Raw genomic sequence first — 17,564 nt, forward strand, 5'->3', positions numbered from 1 at the left:
TGTCCGACTCTTAGCGACCCCATGGACTGCAGCCCACCAGGCTCCTCCATCCATGGGATTTTCCAGGCAAGAGTACTGGAGTGGGGTGCCATTGCCTTCTCCAAAAAACCACCACAGGTGATGAGAAAACGGCAAAATTCAGTGGAACCGCCCCATGGCCGAGGGCTTCCTCCTCAGCTTCACCTTTGGACTCTGGATGAAGCCTCTCCCTGGAAGGATACCCCAGTTCCTCCATCCCTGATGCCTATGTCCCCTCTCTAGTGTGGCCTTTGTAGTTTCAGATTAAGCCAGATGTCCACCACGTAGATTTCTCAGAGACCTGATACACCCTGAGTTCTGCGTCTTCCTGGCCTCACTGGACTGGGGTCTCATTTGAGAACAAGGATGACTTCTTCTGCTTTCTCTAACTCAACTGGTGTGTGTAGGGCAGCGCTCAGCTCTCCACAGAGGAGCAAAGTTGAATTCTGGGAAGGAGCCTTTATCACTGGATCATGTACAGATGTGAGGGTTGGACCATAAAGAAGGCTGAGCACTGAAGAATTGATGCTTTTGAACTGTGGTGCTGGAGAAGACTCTTGAGAGTCTCTTGGACAGCAAGGAGATCAAACCAGTCAATCTTAAACTCAGGGAAATCAACCCTGAATATTCACTGGAAGGACTGATGCTGAAGCTGACGCTCTAGTACTTTGACCACCTGATGCAAAGAGCTGACTCATTGGAAAAGACCCTGATGCTGGGAAAGTTTGAGGGCAGGAGGAGAAGGGGACGACAGAGGATGAGATGGTTGGATGGCATCACCGACTCAATGGACATGAGTTTGAGCAAGCTTCAGGAGATAGTGAAGGACGGGGAAGCCTGGCGTGCTGCAGTCCATGGGGTCGCAAAGAATCAGACATGACTGAGTGACTAAACTGACTGAGTAGAGGTTAATTACATCTGTCTCATGCAGATAGGGTATTTGTGGGTGGCCATAATAAGACTCATAGTAGGAAGATTTACAAAACAATGTTTTTTCTTACACTTGGACTCAGGGTACTAAATCATGAGCGTAGGGATTCCCCATCAGAAAAGACAACCCCCCACTAAACACCCAAGTCCTACCTTGCAGACAGCTGAGTTCTACCCACCCCCATCTCCCAGCCACTTCAGTGCTGTCTCCCAAGTGTAGCCAAGACTCCTGGTGGGGAGCAGGGAAGGCCGCTAAACCCTGCCCATTTGGTGTAGAGAATGTTTTTGTAACTCTTAGTGATCTCGAGGAAAAGCAGCCTATGCAGTTTTTACTGCATTATGTCAGCTCCTGAAGTCTTCAGTTATTAGTGCACAAGTCCCTTTGATTTGGGGACAAGGTGTTAAGGTCTTCTGGCTGTGGAGGAGTGACTCTTGGATGGTGGTCTTTCTGTTTGGAAGCTGCTGTGTTAGCAGTTGCCACCGTTTCAGAATGGAAAGATGAGAGGAAATGTGTCTTTGTGTGACCTCTGGACAGAAAGGATTCTCACTCATCCTCCCAATGGCTGTGACTTTCTGAGGTTTGTGGTTGAAGAGGATAAAGCAGATCATTTTGGGTTTGGGAATCTTGTGAAAGTGTAAGTCACTCAGTTGTGTCCGACTCTTTGCGACCCCAAGGACTATACAGTCCATGGAATTCTCCAGGCCACAGTACTGCAGTGGGTAGCCTTTCCCTTCTCCAGGGGATCTTCCTAACCCAGAGATCGAACCCAGGTCTCCCACATCGCAGGCAGATTCTTTACCAGCTGAGTCACCAGGGAAGCCCTGGGAATCTTAGGGAACTTTATGAACCATATGATGGATTAATCATCAAAATGACAGCTCATGCCAGGCTCAGAGGAATCTTGCCCCCAGATGGTGTAGTGTATTTTATTACACGTGATCTAACCTTTCCTATATTGACATTAGTGATGCTGCTGCTGCTGCTAACAGTAAAGATCCAGCACTTACTATGTGCCAGGCACTGCTCAGAGCACTTACCATGTAGTCACTCATTTAATCCCTCAACAGGTTAGTGGTTTCTCAAATGAGAGCATCTTGACCTCATTTGATATCACTTACACCCCTTTTCCCTGCTGCCTAGTCTCTCACAATCCTTCCCCAGTTGGGTCTCTGCATCTCCTGCCCCCTTGTCACCCACACCCCATGGCAGAAAACGGAGGCGGGGCCGTGACACACAGGTTGAGGAACCTTGCCGAGGCAGCAGGATCCCTCTCTTCTTGCAGGCTCTCGGTGGAAAAGCGCCAGGTAGACCTGGGCCTCTTGAGCCTGTGGGCACCATGGATTTCACATGGGTTCCTCCTGTCCTTCCAACACCCGGATGCCCCAGGGGCAGGCAGGGCGCCTGGGGAAGTGAAGCGGGCCCAGGGGTTGGGCACAGGCACACCTGCGGTCTGCACGCTGATGCGGTCAAGAGATCCCACTTCCAACCAAGAAGTATATGCTCGTTCCTGTTTTTGTCAAAACACCCGACACAGCTTTCATTTTCCCACCTCCTGTTGTCATAGGACCTGGAGGGAATTCTGTACTGGAAAAGAAACAGCAGCATGATCGCCATCGTAATAGATGTCCACTGGCGCTTGACGGGGCAGGAAGGAGCCAGGCAGGGCCGGTGGGGGCTGTGGCAAACTGGAACGCACATGTCCAGTCACCAGAAGGCGGCTGCTGCTCAGCCCCAGGGCCACTAGAGCTTCCAGTTTTCCGAGAGAAGCTGGAAACTGCTGTTTTGTGCGGAAATCTTGCAGTTTTTAAAATAGTAATTTAAATTTAGAAACAGACAAAAGCCACTGTATGGCCAGACCAAACTTGTGGTTCCTAGTTTGTGACCTCCAAATTCATTAAGGCTCCTTGTCACAAGATGGTCCTACAAGATGGTAAAGGAAAGTGGGATGTTATCTGCAAACGCATAGGGAAGAAAGCTGTGAGCCAGATTGGTTTAAAACCTCCTGGAGGCACCTGATATGGTTCAGTTCCAATCTCTTTAACCTTTGCAAGCACAGTAAGAGCTGACCAAGACAAGGTTCCCGATCTCTGCTTATACACAACTTTGGCTTGTGTCCATTTGGCTTTATTCTGATTCCAGCTGGTCCTTACAGTTCCAGCACTTGGTGCTGTCCGAGCAGCCTAACCTCTGAGCTTCAGTTCCAGATTTCTGGGACCAAGAACTCAGTTGTTTCTGACTGGGTCTGACTAGTGCATTGCTAGTTCACTCAGCTGTGTCTTAGGAAAGAGGGGTCTTGGGATGAAAGGCTTCTCCATCCAGTCTGGGGACAGGTGAGTGTGGGTGGCAGAGACACCAAAAGAGGATGTGTGGACTGGGAATTGATGGTGGGATCTCTTCCTTCATCTTCTGTGGGTTCCCTGCTGAGAACCTAAGCACTAGTTCACTTTCTACTCTTACATTTTTGTCGTTTCTGAGAGTACAAAGCACCATTACCCAAGTTTGTTTTCTCTAAAGTACTGCCTAGGTTTCTCGGGAGTTAAGTCCTTTGGATGTAGGCTTTCCAAGTCTTGGCTTCTCCTCCATCAGGCCTTTCCAGCAGGTTCTTCCTCTCCCCACAGAAAGGCCCAGTCTCCAGATGGCGCTCATCCTTGGCAGGCTACTGGAGAACCAGGAAAGGGAGTGCATCTTGGTGTAAAATAGAAACATCAGAAGTTAAATGTATTTCAGCACATTGAAGGAATGTTTTCTTAAAAAGCTGCAAGTTAGTTGCAATGGTGAATGGGATTGTTTCCTTAATTTCTCTTTCTGTTTTCTCATTGTTAATGTATAGGAATGCTAGGAATTTCTATGTATGAATTTTGTATCCTGTAACTTAACTATATTCATTGATTAGCTCTAGTAATTTTCTGGTGATGTCCTTGGGGTTTTCTATCTAGAGCATCATGTCATCTGCAAACAGTTTTACTTCTTTTCCAATCTGGATTCCTTTTATTTCTTTTTCTTCTCTGATTTCTGTGGCTAGGACTTCCAAAACTATGTTGAATAGTAGTGGTGAGAGTGGGCACCCTTGTCTTGTTCCTGATTTTAGAGGAAATGCTTTCAATTTTTTGCCATTGAGGATAATGTTTGTTGTGGGTTTGTTGTATATAGCTTTTATTATGTTGAGGTATGTTCCTTCTAGTCCTGCTTTCTGGAGAGTTTTTATCATAAATGGGTGTTGAATTTTGAAAAAAAGGCTTTCTCTGTATCTATTGAGATAATCATATGGATTTTATCTTTCAATTTGTTAATATGATGTATCAGATTGATTGATTTCCACATATTGAAAAATCCTTGGATCCCTGGGATAAAGCCCAACTGGTCATGATGTATGATCTTTTTAATATGTTGTGGATTCTGTTTGCTAGAATTTTGTTGAGGATTTCTGCATCTATGTTCATCAGTGATATTGGCCTGTAGTTTTCTTTTTTTGTGGCATCTTTGTCTGGTTTTGGGATTAGGGTGATGGTGGTCTCGTGGAATGAGTTTGGGAGTTTACCTACCTCTGCAGTTTTCTGGAAGAGTTTGAGTTGGATGGGTGTTAGCTCTTGTCTAACTTTTTGGTAGAATTCAGCTGTGAAGCCCTCTGGTCATGGGCCTTTGTTTGTTGGAAGATTTTTGATTACAGCTTCAATTTCCATGCTTGTGATGGATCTGTTAAGATTTTCTATTTCTTCCTGGTTCAGTTTTGGAAGGTTATCCTTTTCTGAGAATTTGTCCATTTCTTCCAAGTTGTCCATTTTATTGGCATGTAGTTGCTCATAGTAGTCTCTTATGAGCTTTTGTATTTCTGTGATGTCTGTTGTGATTTCTCCATTTTCGTTTCTAATTTTATTGATTTAATTCTTCTCCCTTTTTTTCTAGATGAGTCTGGCTAATGGTTTGTCTATTTTATTTATTTTCTCAAAGAACCAGCTTTTAGTTTTGTTGATTTTTGCTATAGTCTCCTTCAATGAAAAGAATAAAATACTTAGGAATAAATTTACCTAAAGAAACAAAAGGCCTATATATAAAAAACTATAAAATACTGATGAAAGAAATCAAAGATGACACAATTAGATGGAGAAATATACCATGTTCATGGATTGGAAGACTCAATATAATGAAAATGAGTATACCACCCAAAGCAATCTATAGATTCAATGCAATCCCTATCAAGTTACCAATGGTATTTTTTACAGAACTAGAACAAATAATTTCACAATTTGTATGGAAACACATAAAACCTTGAATATCTAAAGCAATCTTGAGAAAAAAGAGTGGAACTGGAGGGATCAACCTGTCTGACTTTGGACTATACTACAAAGCTACAGTCATCAAGACAGTATACAGCACAAAGACAGAAATACAGATCAATGGAACAAAATAGAAAGCCCAGAGATAAATCCACACACCTATGGACACCTTATCTTTGACAAAGGAGGCAAAAATATACAATGGAGAAAAGACCATCTCTTTAACAAGTGGTGCTGGGAAAACTGGCCAACCACCTGTAAAAGAATGAAACTAGAACACTTTCTAACACCATACACAAAAAGAAACTCAAAATGGATTAAAGATCTAAATGCAAGACCAGAAACTATAAAACTCTTAGAGGAAAATATAGGCAGAACACTCTCTGACATAAATCACAGCAAGATCCTCTATGACCCACCTCCCAGAGTAATGGAAATAAAAACAAAAATAAACAAATGGGACCTAATTAAACTTTAAAGCTTTTGCACAATGAAAGAAACTCTAAGGAAGGTGAAAAGGCAGCCGTCAGAATGGGAGATAATAATAGCAAATGAAACTGACAAAGAATTAATCTTCAAATATATGCAAGCAGCTCATGTAGCTCAATACCAGGAAAATAAATGATCCAATCAAAAATGGGCCAAAGAACTAAACAGACATTTCTCCAAAGACATACAGATGGTTAACAAATACACGAAAAGATGCTCAGTGTCACTCATTGTCAGAGAAATGCAAATCAAAACCACAGTGAGGTACCATCTCATGCCAGTTAGAATGGCTGCCATCAAAAAGTCTACAAACAGTAAATGCTGGAGAGGGTGTGGAGAAAAGGGAACCCTCTTACACTGGTGGTAGGAATGCACACTAGTACATCCACCATGGAGAACAGTGTAGAGATTCCTTAAAAAACTGGAAACAGAACTGCCATACGACCCAGCAATCCCACTGCTGGGCATACATACCAAGGAAAGCAGAATTGAAAGAGACACATGTACCCCAATGTTCATTGCAGCACTGTTTACAATAGCTAGAGCATGAAAGCAACCTAGATGTCCATTAGCAGACGAGTGGATAAGAAAGCTGTGGTACGTATACACAATGGAATATTACTCAGCTATAAAAAAGAATGCATTTGAGTCCATTCTAATGAGGTGGACAAAACGAGCCTATTATACAGAGTGAAGTAAGTCAGAAAGAGAAACACCAATACAGTATATTAACACATATAAATGGAATTTAGAAAGACGGTAATGACGACCTTATATGTAAGACAGCAAAAGAGACACAGATGTAAAGAACAGACTTTTGGGCCATGTGGGAGAAGGTGAGGGTGGGACGATATGAGAGAATAGCACTGAAACATTATTTTACCATAATAAAATAGATGACCAGTGCAAGTTCAGTACACGAAGCAGGGCACAAAATACACGAAGCAGGGCACTCAAAGCTGGTGCTCTGGGACAACCCAGAGTGGTGGGGTGGGGGGTAGTGGTAGGGGGGTTCAGGATGGGGGAGGACACATGTACACCCGTGGCTGATTCATGTCGAAGTATGGCAAAAACCACCACAATATTGTATACTAATTAGCCTCCAATTAAAATAAATAAATGAAAAATTTTTCCAAGCTGCAAGTTAGGTTTTAAGCAACAAATTGAAAGGATATTGCAGTGATTTTAGCACCAGAGACTGCAGACTACATACTTCCCACAAAATTTGGCCCACTTCTTGTTTCTGGAGAAGGAAATGGCAATCCACTCCAGTGTTCTTGCTGGGACAATCCCATGGACAGAGGAGCCTAGCAGGCTACAGTCCATGGAGTCTCAAAAGGGTCGGACACAACTGAGTGACTGAGCTTGTTTTAACTTTATAAAAACATGCATGCTTATTTTTATAAAGTTTTATTGGAACATTACACCCAGGTGTTTAATTCTTGTCTGTGGCTGCATATTGCCCTGCAGTATCAAGAGTTGAGTAGTTGTAACAGAGCCTTTGCAACCCACAAAATCAAAAATATTTCCCACCTAGCCCTTTTAGAAAAAGTCTGTCAATCACCATTGTAGTCCACTTATCTAAGAATCTCCTCAGACTGATAACAGCAGTTATGATTATGTGAGGTTCTTGGAAAAAGAAAATTGGTAACTCAGCAGTCCTAGATGAGTCCTGGGTCATTCAAAACAGGAAAGGCTTTTGCTCTTTTGTCCAATGTATTTCAGTAGATTGATCAATTCCCACCTTGGTATTTTTAGTTGAAATAGTTAGACAAGAATTCCTGGACTTGGGTTTCTGGATGTATCTATTGCAAGTGAATGCTTCCTGCCCAAATAACTTAAGTAGATTTTTAACCCACCGAATGAGTTTGTATCTTTGAAGCAAGCCTGTCTCTTATACTTTTATTTTATTACTTTTCTGTTTTTAAAAGTGGTATAAGTTGACTGGTAAAAAAAAAAAAAAAAAAGAAAATGTACACGTAAGAAAAAAGAAAAATTGCCTTAATTCTATCACTGGATTTCCTCTCAATCATGTATGATATTATGTATGTGATTTTCTTTCACAAAGTCAGAAGCATGTACCTACTGTTTTGCAATATGTTTCAAAAAGTTAACATTTATATCATAATGTAACATTATATAACATTTATATCATTAACTCATATCATTATTCTTTTTTAACAGTTTCTCATTATTGTATAGTATTTTCACGTGTGTATTTCATGATTTACTTAATTCCTTGTTGATGTCCATTTTGATTGTTTCTGAGGGCTTCCCTGGTGGCTCAGATGGTAAAGAATCTGCCCATAATGCAGGAGACCTGAGTTCAATCCCTGGGTCGGAAAGATCCCTTGGAGAAGGAAATAGCAACCCACTCCAATATTCTTGCCTGGAGAATCCCATGGGCAGAGGAACCTGGTGGGCTACAGTCCATGGGGTCACAAAGAGCGACTAACCCACTTGATTGTTTCTAGTTATTCACTATATTAAAAAAATGACATTACATTTCTCTCTGATTATTTCCTGGGGTTAGAATTGTTGGCTCAGAAAGTGTGAGCATTTCTAGGGCTTTCAGTTGACAGTGCCAGACTGCCCTCCTGGTATGAAAGGTATGAAAGCACCCAGGTTTCATAGTATTGCATTTTTATTCAGAAGCTTTTGGTAGGTTGAAGGAGGGTTTAGGTGACCTTAACCTCAGCCCCAGTTTGCTGGAACGATGATGCTGAGTGACTGTTTTGTGGCTTCTGTCCCTTGCAGGTTCCCCCTCCCAAGCCACCCCGCCGGCAAGGACGCTGGGCAGAGGCCTCTGTGAAGGTTTCCAAGTGAGTGCCAGCATCTCAGGGTTGGGGTGGAACGGGGAATGCTGTGCTCCTGTGTCATTCTTCTGTTTTCTTATAACAGCTCTGTTGAGATGTAATTCATATACCTGACAATTCACCCATTGGAAATGTACAGTTGAGTCGTTCTTAGTATATTCAGAGTTGTACTATCATCACCACAATCACTTTTAGACCATATTTATTACCACTCCTGAACTGTGGTGTTGGAGAAGACTCCTGAGAGTCTTCTGAAGGAGATCAGCCCTGGGATTTCTTTGGAAGGAATGATGCTGAAGCTGAAATTCCAGTACTTTGGCCACCTCATGTGAAGAGTTGACTCATTGGAAAAGACTCTGATGTTGGGAGGGATTGGGGGCAGGAGGAGAAGGGGACGCCAGAGGATGAGATGGCTGGATGGCATCACTGACTCGATGGACGTGAGTCTGAGTGAACTCCAGGAGCTGGTGATGGACAGGGAGGCCTGGCGTGCTGCGATTCATGGGGTCTCAAAGAGTCGGACACGACTGAGCCACTGAACTGAACTGAACTTCTTACCCCATACCCATTAGCAATCACTGCCCTTTTCCCCCCAAGCTCCCCTGCCCTAGACAACTACCAACCTGTTTTCTGACTCTGATTTGCCATTTTTGGGCATTTCGTGTAAATGGAATCACATACCATAAGTCCACTGCATACGGGCGAGTTCCATTCTGAGAGCTTGTTCAGAAGTCCAACAGAGTTAGCCTAGGTACGCACCTAACACAGTCAGCTGTATAGTACTGTACTGTAACAGGTTTATAACACTTTTTACACAAACAATGTGTACATAAAAAAAACAAACACAAAAAATAAAACATTTTTAATCTTACAATATAGTACCTTGAAAAGTACAGTACTGCAGTTCAGCAGCTGGCATGCAGGGACTGGCACACACGTTAGCATCTTTGAAAGTCTGCAACTTGAAGGTCTTATGTTGGGGATTTACTGTATTATGTGGTCTTTTATGAGCGGCTTCTTGCACTTGCATAATGTTTTAAAAGTTCATCCATATTTTGACATTCGGTGTTCTTCTTTAAGTTACTTTTCTAAACAGATTGGAATTGCCTGTTAGTTACTGCTGGATTACAAATCATTTTGGCCTTCAGTTCCCTTGTACTAAGTCTTAGATGAATGGTCAACCAATACACATATATATGTATATATATTTGCTGCCCTTGGCCAACAATATAGTTTAACTAAAGATAAACTCAGGAGAGGAATTTCCTTTTCTCAAAGAATACGTATTACTTTTGTTCTGAATTTCTTTCAGCAATTGTTGCCTTGAAAATAGCATTATCAAAAATATTTTTTTCCAGTGTTCCCCTCTTCTCCTCTGTTCCTCTCCCCACCTCTAAACATAGACACACACCACACATATGCTTTCTTCTCTCCTGAAGCATTTGAAAACAAGATGCAATTATCATGATATTTGATCTCTGAATACTCTAGCATGAGTCTCTATAGACTGACATTCTCCGAATAATCACCGTATAATTGTCACATCTAAGAAATTTCATAGTGATTTAATAATATTTAAAATATAGTCTGAATTTCCCCAGTTGTCTCCAAAATGTCTTTTGTAGTTCCAGGAGCCAATCAGAGTTCATATATTGTGTTGGTAGTTCTATCTCTTTTTAGGATCTTTTACACTCTAAAATATTTCCAGCTCCCCTTCCCCGTTACCATACCTTCACCCAATGTATTGACTTTTTTGAGGAATCCAGGTCAGTTGTAGAATGTCGCACATTCTGGATTTTGCTGATTGATTCCTCATGATTAGATTCAAATTAAAGGTTTTTGGCAAGAACGAATGATACTGTATACTTTTTATTGTCTCAAAATGGTATAGAAAAATATACTCAGAGATATCCTACTCCCATCCTTATTCCTTTCACCTCATTTCGGTCCATCTCCTATGGATAACTTCTTTATTAGTTTCTGGTTTATCCTTCCTATACTTCTTTTTGCAAAATAAATAAGTGTATATATAAAATTTTTAATGTATCCTTATTTGTTTATATATACTAAGACTTAGCAAATTGTGGCCCACAGGCCAGTCCTCTGCTTTTTATGCAATTTTTAAAGGTTTCTTTCCATTATAATCATTGTAGAATATTGACTGTCTGCCCGTGTTGGGTAATACATCCTTGAACCTGTCTTACACCCAGCAGTTTTACCTCCCACTCCCCTTGCCTGTGTTGCCCTTCCTCACCACCATTCCCCACTGGGAACCACTGGTTTGTTCCCTGTGAGTCTGCTTCTTTTTTGGTATATTCACTAGTTTGTTGTATTTTTTTTAGAATCCACATATAAGTGAAATCATACAGTATTTGTCTTTCTCTGCCTGACTTATTTCACTTAGTATAATGCCCTACAAGTCCATCTATGTCACTACAAATGACAAAATTTTGTTCTTTTTGTGACTGAGTAGTATTCCATTCTGTGTGTGTGTGTGTGTGTGTACACCATTTCTTCTTAATCCATTCACTTTGTTGATGGGCATTTAGGTTGCTTCCATATTTTGGCAATTGTAAATAATGCTGCTTTGAACATTGGGGTGCATGTATCTTTTCAAATTGGTGGTTTTGCTTTTTGAGTGTATACCCAGGAGTGTAGTCGCTGGGTCATATGGTAGTTCCATTTTTAGTTTTTTTTAGAAACCTTCAGTTTCCCACAGTGCCTGCACCGATTTATATTCCCACCAGCAGTGTGTAGGGTTTCCTTTTCTCCACATCCTTACAAACGTTTATTGTTTGTGTGCCTTTTTTTTTTTTGATGATAGGCATTCTGACAGGTATGACAGGTATCTCATTGTGGTTTTGATTTGCATTTCCCTGATGGTTAGTGATACCTAGCATCTTTTGATGTGCCTGTTGGCCATCTGCATTTTCTCTTTGAAAAAAGTGTCTGTTCAGTTCTTCCACCCATTTTTTAATTGAGTTGTTTGGTGTTTTGTTTTTTTTTAATGTTGAATTATATGAGCTGTTTATATGTGTTGTATATTAACTGCTTATTGGTCCTGCCATTTGCAAATATTTCCTCCCATTCAGTTTGTTGTCTTTTCATTTTGTTTATGGTCTCCTTTTCTGTGCAAGAACTTTTAAGTTTAATGAGGTCCCATTTTGTTTATTTTTGCTTTTATTTCCTTTGCTTTAGGAGATCCAAAAAAAGAGCATTGCTGCAATTTTGTGTCAGAGTGTTCTGCCTATGTTTTCCTCAGTGAGTTTTATAGTATCCGGTCTTACATTCCTGTCTTTAATCCATTCTGACTTTTATTTTTGTATATGGTATTAGAGAATGTTGTAATTTCATTCTTTCACATGTAGCTATCGAGTTTTCCCATCACCCCTTGTTGAAGAAATCGGCTTTTCTCCGTTGTATATTCGTGCATCCCTCGCCAAAGGTCAGCTGACCCTAAGTGCGCAGCCACCTGTTTTTATAGATCACGCTTTCTTGGAACATGACCATGTTATAAACCTACATTTTATTTATTTATTTTTAATTGAAGTATGGTTGATTTACAGTGTTGCGTTAATTACTGCTGTACAGCAAAGTGCCTCAGTTTTACATAGATATACACTTCTTTTTCATGCTCTTTTCCATTATAATTTATCCCGGGATATTGAATATAGCTCCCTGTGCTGTGCAGTAGGACCTTGTTGTGTATCCATTGTGTGTACCAGTCTGATAATCCCAAACTCCCACTGCGCCCCTCTCCCACCCCCCGCCCCCTTGGCAACTACCATTTTAGTGTTTATGTCCCCGATTCTCTTTCCACTTCACAGATGGGTTCATTTGAGTCATATTTTAGATTCTGCATGTAAGTGATACCATATGATACTTGTCTTTCTTTTTCTAACTTCACTTCGTATGATCATCTCCAGTTACAGCCGTGTTGCTACAAATGGCGTTATTTCATTCTTTTTGTGGCTGAGTAATTTTCCATCGTATGTAAGTGCCACATCTTCTTTATCCACTCCTCTCTTGATGGACAGAGGTTTCCCTGTCTTGACTATTGTGAATAGCGCTGCTATGCATCTTTCTGAATTACAGTTTTGTCTGTGAATCTGCCCAGGAGTAGGATTGCCGGATCACGTGGCCATTCTGTTTTCGGTTTTCTGAGGAGCGTCCATACTGTATGCTGCATTCCCATCAACAGTGTCAAAGAGCTCCCCATCCCCACGCCCTTTCCAGCACTTACTGCATGTAGACTCTTTAATGCTGGCCATGTTCCCCACCTGGCATAAGGCGGTGCCTCCTTGTAGTTTTGATTTGCTTTTCTCTAATAATCAGTGATGTTGAGCGTCTTTTCATGTGCCTACTGGCCATCTGTTTGTCTTCTTTGGAGAGATGTCTGTTTAGGTCTTCCACTTTTTTGATTGGCTTGTTTGTTTTTTTGTTGTTGAGTTATACGAGCTGTTTGTGTATTTTGGAAATTAAGCCCATGTCGGTCACATTGTTTGCAAATATCTTCTTCCGTTTGTGGGTTGTCTTTTCATTTTGGTTATTGTTTCCTTTGCTGTGCAAAAGCTTGTAAGTCTGATTAAGTCCCATTTGTTGTTGTTGTTGTTTTCAATTGCATTGGGAGACTGACATAAGAGAACATTGGTATGTAAATCTACATTTTAAAAATTAGATCTCTCATCCATGTGAAATTAATTCTGGTGTATAATATGAGGTGTGGATCCAGTTTTATTTCTTTTTTCTAAGTGACTTTTGTCCCAGCATCATTTATTTGGAAATTCATCCTTTCCCACCTTCTCCATAGCCTACTTCTGTTCATGTGCCTGGGTCTATTTCTGAACTCATGATTCTGTTCCAGTGGTCTTTCTATTCATATATCATTAAGTACCACACTGGTCCTTGCCAAACATAACAGTCCTTTTTCATGTTGCTGCTACTGCTAAGTCGCTTCAGTTGTGTCTGACTCTGTGCAACCCCATAGACAGCAGCCCACCAGGCTCCCCTGTCCGTGGGATTTTCCAGGCAAGAATACTGGCGTGGGTTGTCATTTCCTTCTCCAATGCATGAAAGTGAAAAGTGAAAGTGAAGTCACTCAGTCGTGTCCGACTCCTAGCGAACTCATGGACTGCAGCCTACCAGGCTCCTCTGTACATGGGATTCACCAGGCAAAAGTACTGGAGTGGGGTGCCATTGCCTTCTCCGTTTTTCATGTTAACCAAGTACAAGAAGAGGAGTGAGAAGTTCTAGTGAGAAGCTACTAAGTTATTAGGGGATTCTTGTGTTTGTATTATCTGGAATTTGTTTTGAAATATGGAAATGAGACAAATCCTATATCTGCTTCTTAGAGGGGGTGGGGGGGAAGGGAATCTCATGTTAAGTCCTCAATGAATATATTAAAGATTTTTTCAGATCAGATCAGTTTCTCCTGGGAGGGAGGCACTTTTCCATTTCCCGTGTTACTTTTCAAAGGATTTCCTTGTTCGGCTTTCTTGGTCTGTGACCCAGTCCTAACCGCTCAATGGCAGTGTGCCCAGGGCTTATCCACCAGCCTCCTCTTCTCTGTCAGCGCTCACTCTTGGCATAATCTCCGTTCAGTCCTGGGTGTTCTCCCATCACCTGCACACTGATGACCCTTGCAGAGTTTGTATCTCTAGCCCAATCCTTCCACTAGCATCTAGCCATCCACAGCTCCTTTCTACTTGAATGTGCAACTCAATCCTAACGTATCCAAATTTGTCTTCTTAATTTCTGCCCCTTCCGCCCCTTCCACCCTGTCCCCTAGTCTGCACCTCCCCAAGCCCCCTCAGGTCTCCGTAAATGGGCTCCACCTTCCCTTTCACTCAGACTCTGAACTTTGGGATCATGCTGGACCCTTCCGTCTCTACTCAGGTTCAGTCCGTCAGCAAACCATATTCATTCTAAACTTCAAGCACACCTGTTGTCTGCACTGCCAACATCATTCCTGGCCCTGACTCGAGCCAGGCCCTCCTCCCTGCCTACCTCTGCCTCCTTCAGTCTCAACTGCAGGAGCCAGAATGACCTCTTTACAGCATGGGTGAGGTCGTTTCACTTTTAACAGCTCAGAACCCCCCAGAGGCATCTCCCCCCAAAAGTATACCACACAGTCTTTCCCATGTCTTCCCAGGCTCCACGTGACCTCACTGTCTATAGCACCCTTCATCACTGTTCCCCACCTCCTGCTGGGAGAGTCACCGCCTGACATACGTCCATATACATGTGTATGGTGTGTGTGTGTGTTAGTTACTCAGTCGTGTGTTGCTCAGACTCTTTGCTACCCCATGGACTGTAGCCTGCCAGGTTCTTCTGTCCATGGAATTCTCCAGGCAAAAATGGAGTGGGTAGCCATTCCCCTCTCCAGGGTATCTTCTGGATAGAATCCAGATCTCCTGCATTGCAGGCAGATTCATTACCATCTGAGCCACCAGGGAAGCCCACACATGTGTATACACGTATACACATATTGTCTTTTTCTCTCTACTGTCTTATTAGCTCTGTGAGAGGAGACATACACTTGTTCACATACCCCCAGGTCCCTCAAACAGTGCCAGTCCATAATAAGCTCTCTGTGACTATTTATTGAACACATGAATGATGAGATCAGTAGTTCTGTGGGGTCACTTACTGTGTCAGTGTGGGACCTGAACTCAAGGCTGGCAGCTCTATTGGGGAGGTGATGCTCTGTATGAAGAGCCTGAACCAAGGCAGTGGTGTGAGCGTGGACAGAAAGGAGATTTGGAGACATTTTGGAGAAAGAGTTAACAGACGTGCCATTGGTTGGGTACAGGGCAGAGGACAGAGTTTAAGGTCATTGCAAGGTGCCTGATCTCGCTCCCTGGTTGGGTAGTGGTGTCATCAGATGAGGAAGGCAGAAAGAGGGACTTGACTTGGAAGCCAGCAGCAGAGAATATAGATCATTTCCTCAGCGTAGGAGTTGAGGGGAGAGGTTGAAAAGCAGTTGCAATTTGAGCCATCTGTACCAATAGAAGACAAGGACAAAGCCTTGGATTTGGCTGTTTGGAGATTGCTAGGGGCCTTTGAGAAAGTGATTACAGTGATTTGTGTTGGGGCCAGAGTCAGTTACAGCATGTGGAAGAGGAAGGTGGAAGTGAGGGGGTTGGGAACAGTGGTACAGGCTCCTACTCTGAGAAGGTGCAGACACAGGTGGGACAGTATTTGGAAGGAGGAATCTGTGTTGAGCCTTATGTGTGTAATAGCTGGCAAAGAGTGATTACAGATGAAAGGGAGGTGGTGTGAAGAAGTAGGATCCTGAGGGATGGGATAAAACCTTCTAAGAAAGGCTAACTAACCTTAGACAGGAAGAGGCAGGGACATTTTTTCCTTCAGGACAAGAGGGGCTTTGGAAAGGCCTGTAAGTTATCAAGAAAGGCTGAAGGAAGTAGGGAATTGGGGGCTACTTCATTTTTAATTGACCTCTTTTTTTCCCCTTCTTTTTTTCAAAGTGGGAGGGCAAACTTGAGTGTTAAACTTGTTCAAGCAAAGGAGAGCTGGCATCTGGAGCCTAGTAGAACAGATTGGAAGCAGAAAGAGGAAAGGGGATCAGCTAGCCGTAAGAGAGGCAGTTGCTGGGCTGCATTGAGGGCCTGCCCCATGAAGCTGGAAACATGAACTCCTGCTATTTGCAGGCGCCTCAGGGAGTCCAGAGTGTCAGTAGGCTTTCTGCCCTGCAAGAACTTGGGTTCCAGTTGGGGAGATGAGGCATTTTCATGCACAAAAATCAGGATCGCCTAGAGCACATCATAAGTGAGAAACTAAAGGAGTGGCCAACCTCTATGATGTGACGTCAGAGGAGAGTAATCACGGTGGTCAAGGAACCCCTTGAAGAGGAGCTGGGGGTCAAGCTGGGGGAATTCTGGTGGGCAAAGAGGATCATGGGAAAGGATTAGTGTAGGTGTAAGTCTTGGGGGTGGGAGCAGTTACCGTATTGTCAGTCTGGTTAGAGCAGAGAAGTCACACTAAAAATAATGTGCCCTTAAATTCTTTGGGGATGTGCTAGTCACCTGTCTCAGTCAGTTCAGGCTTCTACAACAGTCTCATAATCAGAGTGGTTTAAACAGCAAACATTTGTTTCTCACAGTGCTGGAGGTTAGAATTTTGAGATCTGGATGCTAGCATGGCTGGGTTCACATGGCCTTCCTTGGTGCGTGCACGCACAGAGATCTCATGTCTCTTCCTTATTTTATGAGGGCACTAATCCCATCATGGGGGCTCCACCCTCATGACCTCATCTAATCCCAATTAGTTCCCAAAGGCCCCACCTTCAAACACCATTGAATTGGGGATTAGGGTATCAACGTTTGAATTTGGGGGGCCATAAACTTTCAGTCCATAGCTGCACCTTACCTGTGCATTGCACCAACCATATTGGGTAGATTCTAGTTTTTAAGGTATCCCAGGACAAGGCGGGGAGAAGGAAGGTGAGGCTTAGAGAGGTCTGTGTTGTCCCCAGTGGGAAATAGAAAAGAGGCTGTTTACTGAGAGGCTCACAGCCCACAGCCACAGGGGTGTGAATTTCTGGGATACCTTTGTTTTGTCTGCATAAACCTGTCCAAGCTAGAAAGCAGGGCATGTGTTGCCCACCTCCCTGGCCAGAGCTGTTGGCTGCTGGAACCCAAATACTCACCCCTGAGCCACTTAGGAAAGGGCTGTATTCAGGAATGGCCTGAGATCTGGAATCACTGCCTGTTCCCTCTCCTGGCACCCCAGACATAGCTATGCCAAAGAATCCATCTTGGAGCCAGGCTGGCCTTGGCTCTGAAGTTGTCCGAGGTGGGGCACTTGTACCTAGTGGGGAATAGAGCTGAACAAGAGTCAGCTAGACTTGGGAAAGAGAGGAAGGAAAGGTAGTCTGATTAAGTTTTGTCTCAAAGTGTCTGTTTTTGGGTTTGTCCCTGCATTGATCTGCAAGGGAATGAGGCAAGTAATGGCCCCTCGGGGACTTTCAGGACTTTGCTCTCAATGTCAGCCGTCATTTTCAATCACCCTCTCCCT

The 17,564-nt window shown here is 42.9% G+C and overlaps 1 protein-coding gene and 1 long non-coding RNA gene across 2 annotated transcripts in view; one reads left to right on the top strand and one right to left on the bottom strand.

Annotated features, from left to right (window-relative positions):
- IFT43 (intraflagellar transport 43) overlaps positions 1-17,564 on the top strand; it is a 103,527-nt gene that overhangs the window by 35,556 nt on the left and 50,407 nt on the right. The window contains exon 3 of the mRNA XM_055538720.1: positions 8,470-8,534. Coding sequence (XP_055394695.1) covers positions 8,470-8,534 — 65 coding nt within the window. The remainder of the gene's footprint in view (positions 1-8,469; positions 8,535-17,564) is intronic.
- On the bottom strand, positions 3,514-17,326 carry LOC129621830 (uncharacterized). Its single transcript, XR_008699708.1, has 3 exons — positions 17,197-17,326; positions 9,411-9,616; positions 3,514-3,634 (listed from the first exon to the last, which is right to left on the bottom strand). It is a non-coding gene; the product is annotated as an uncharacterized LOC129621830 (long non-coding RNA).

Source organism: Bubalus kerabau, chromosome 10, assembly GCF_029407905.1.
Source record: "Bubalus kerabau isolate K-KA32 ecotype Philippines breed swamp buffalo chromosome 10, PCC_UOA_SB_1v2, whole genome shotgun sequence".
NCBI lineage: Eukaryota > Metazoa > Chordata > Mammalia > Artiodactyla > Bovidae > Bubalus > Bubalus kerabau.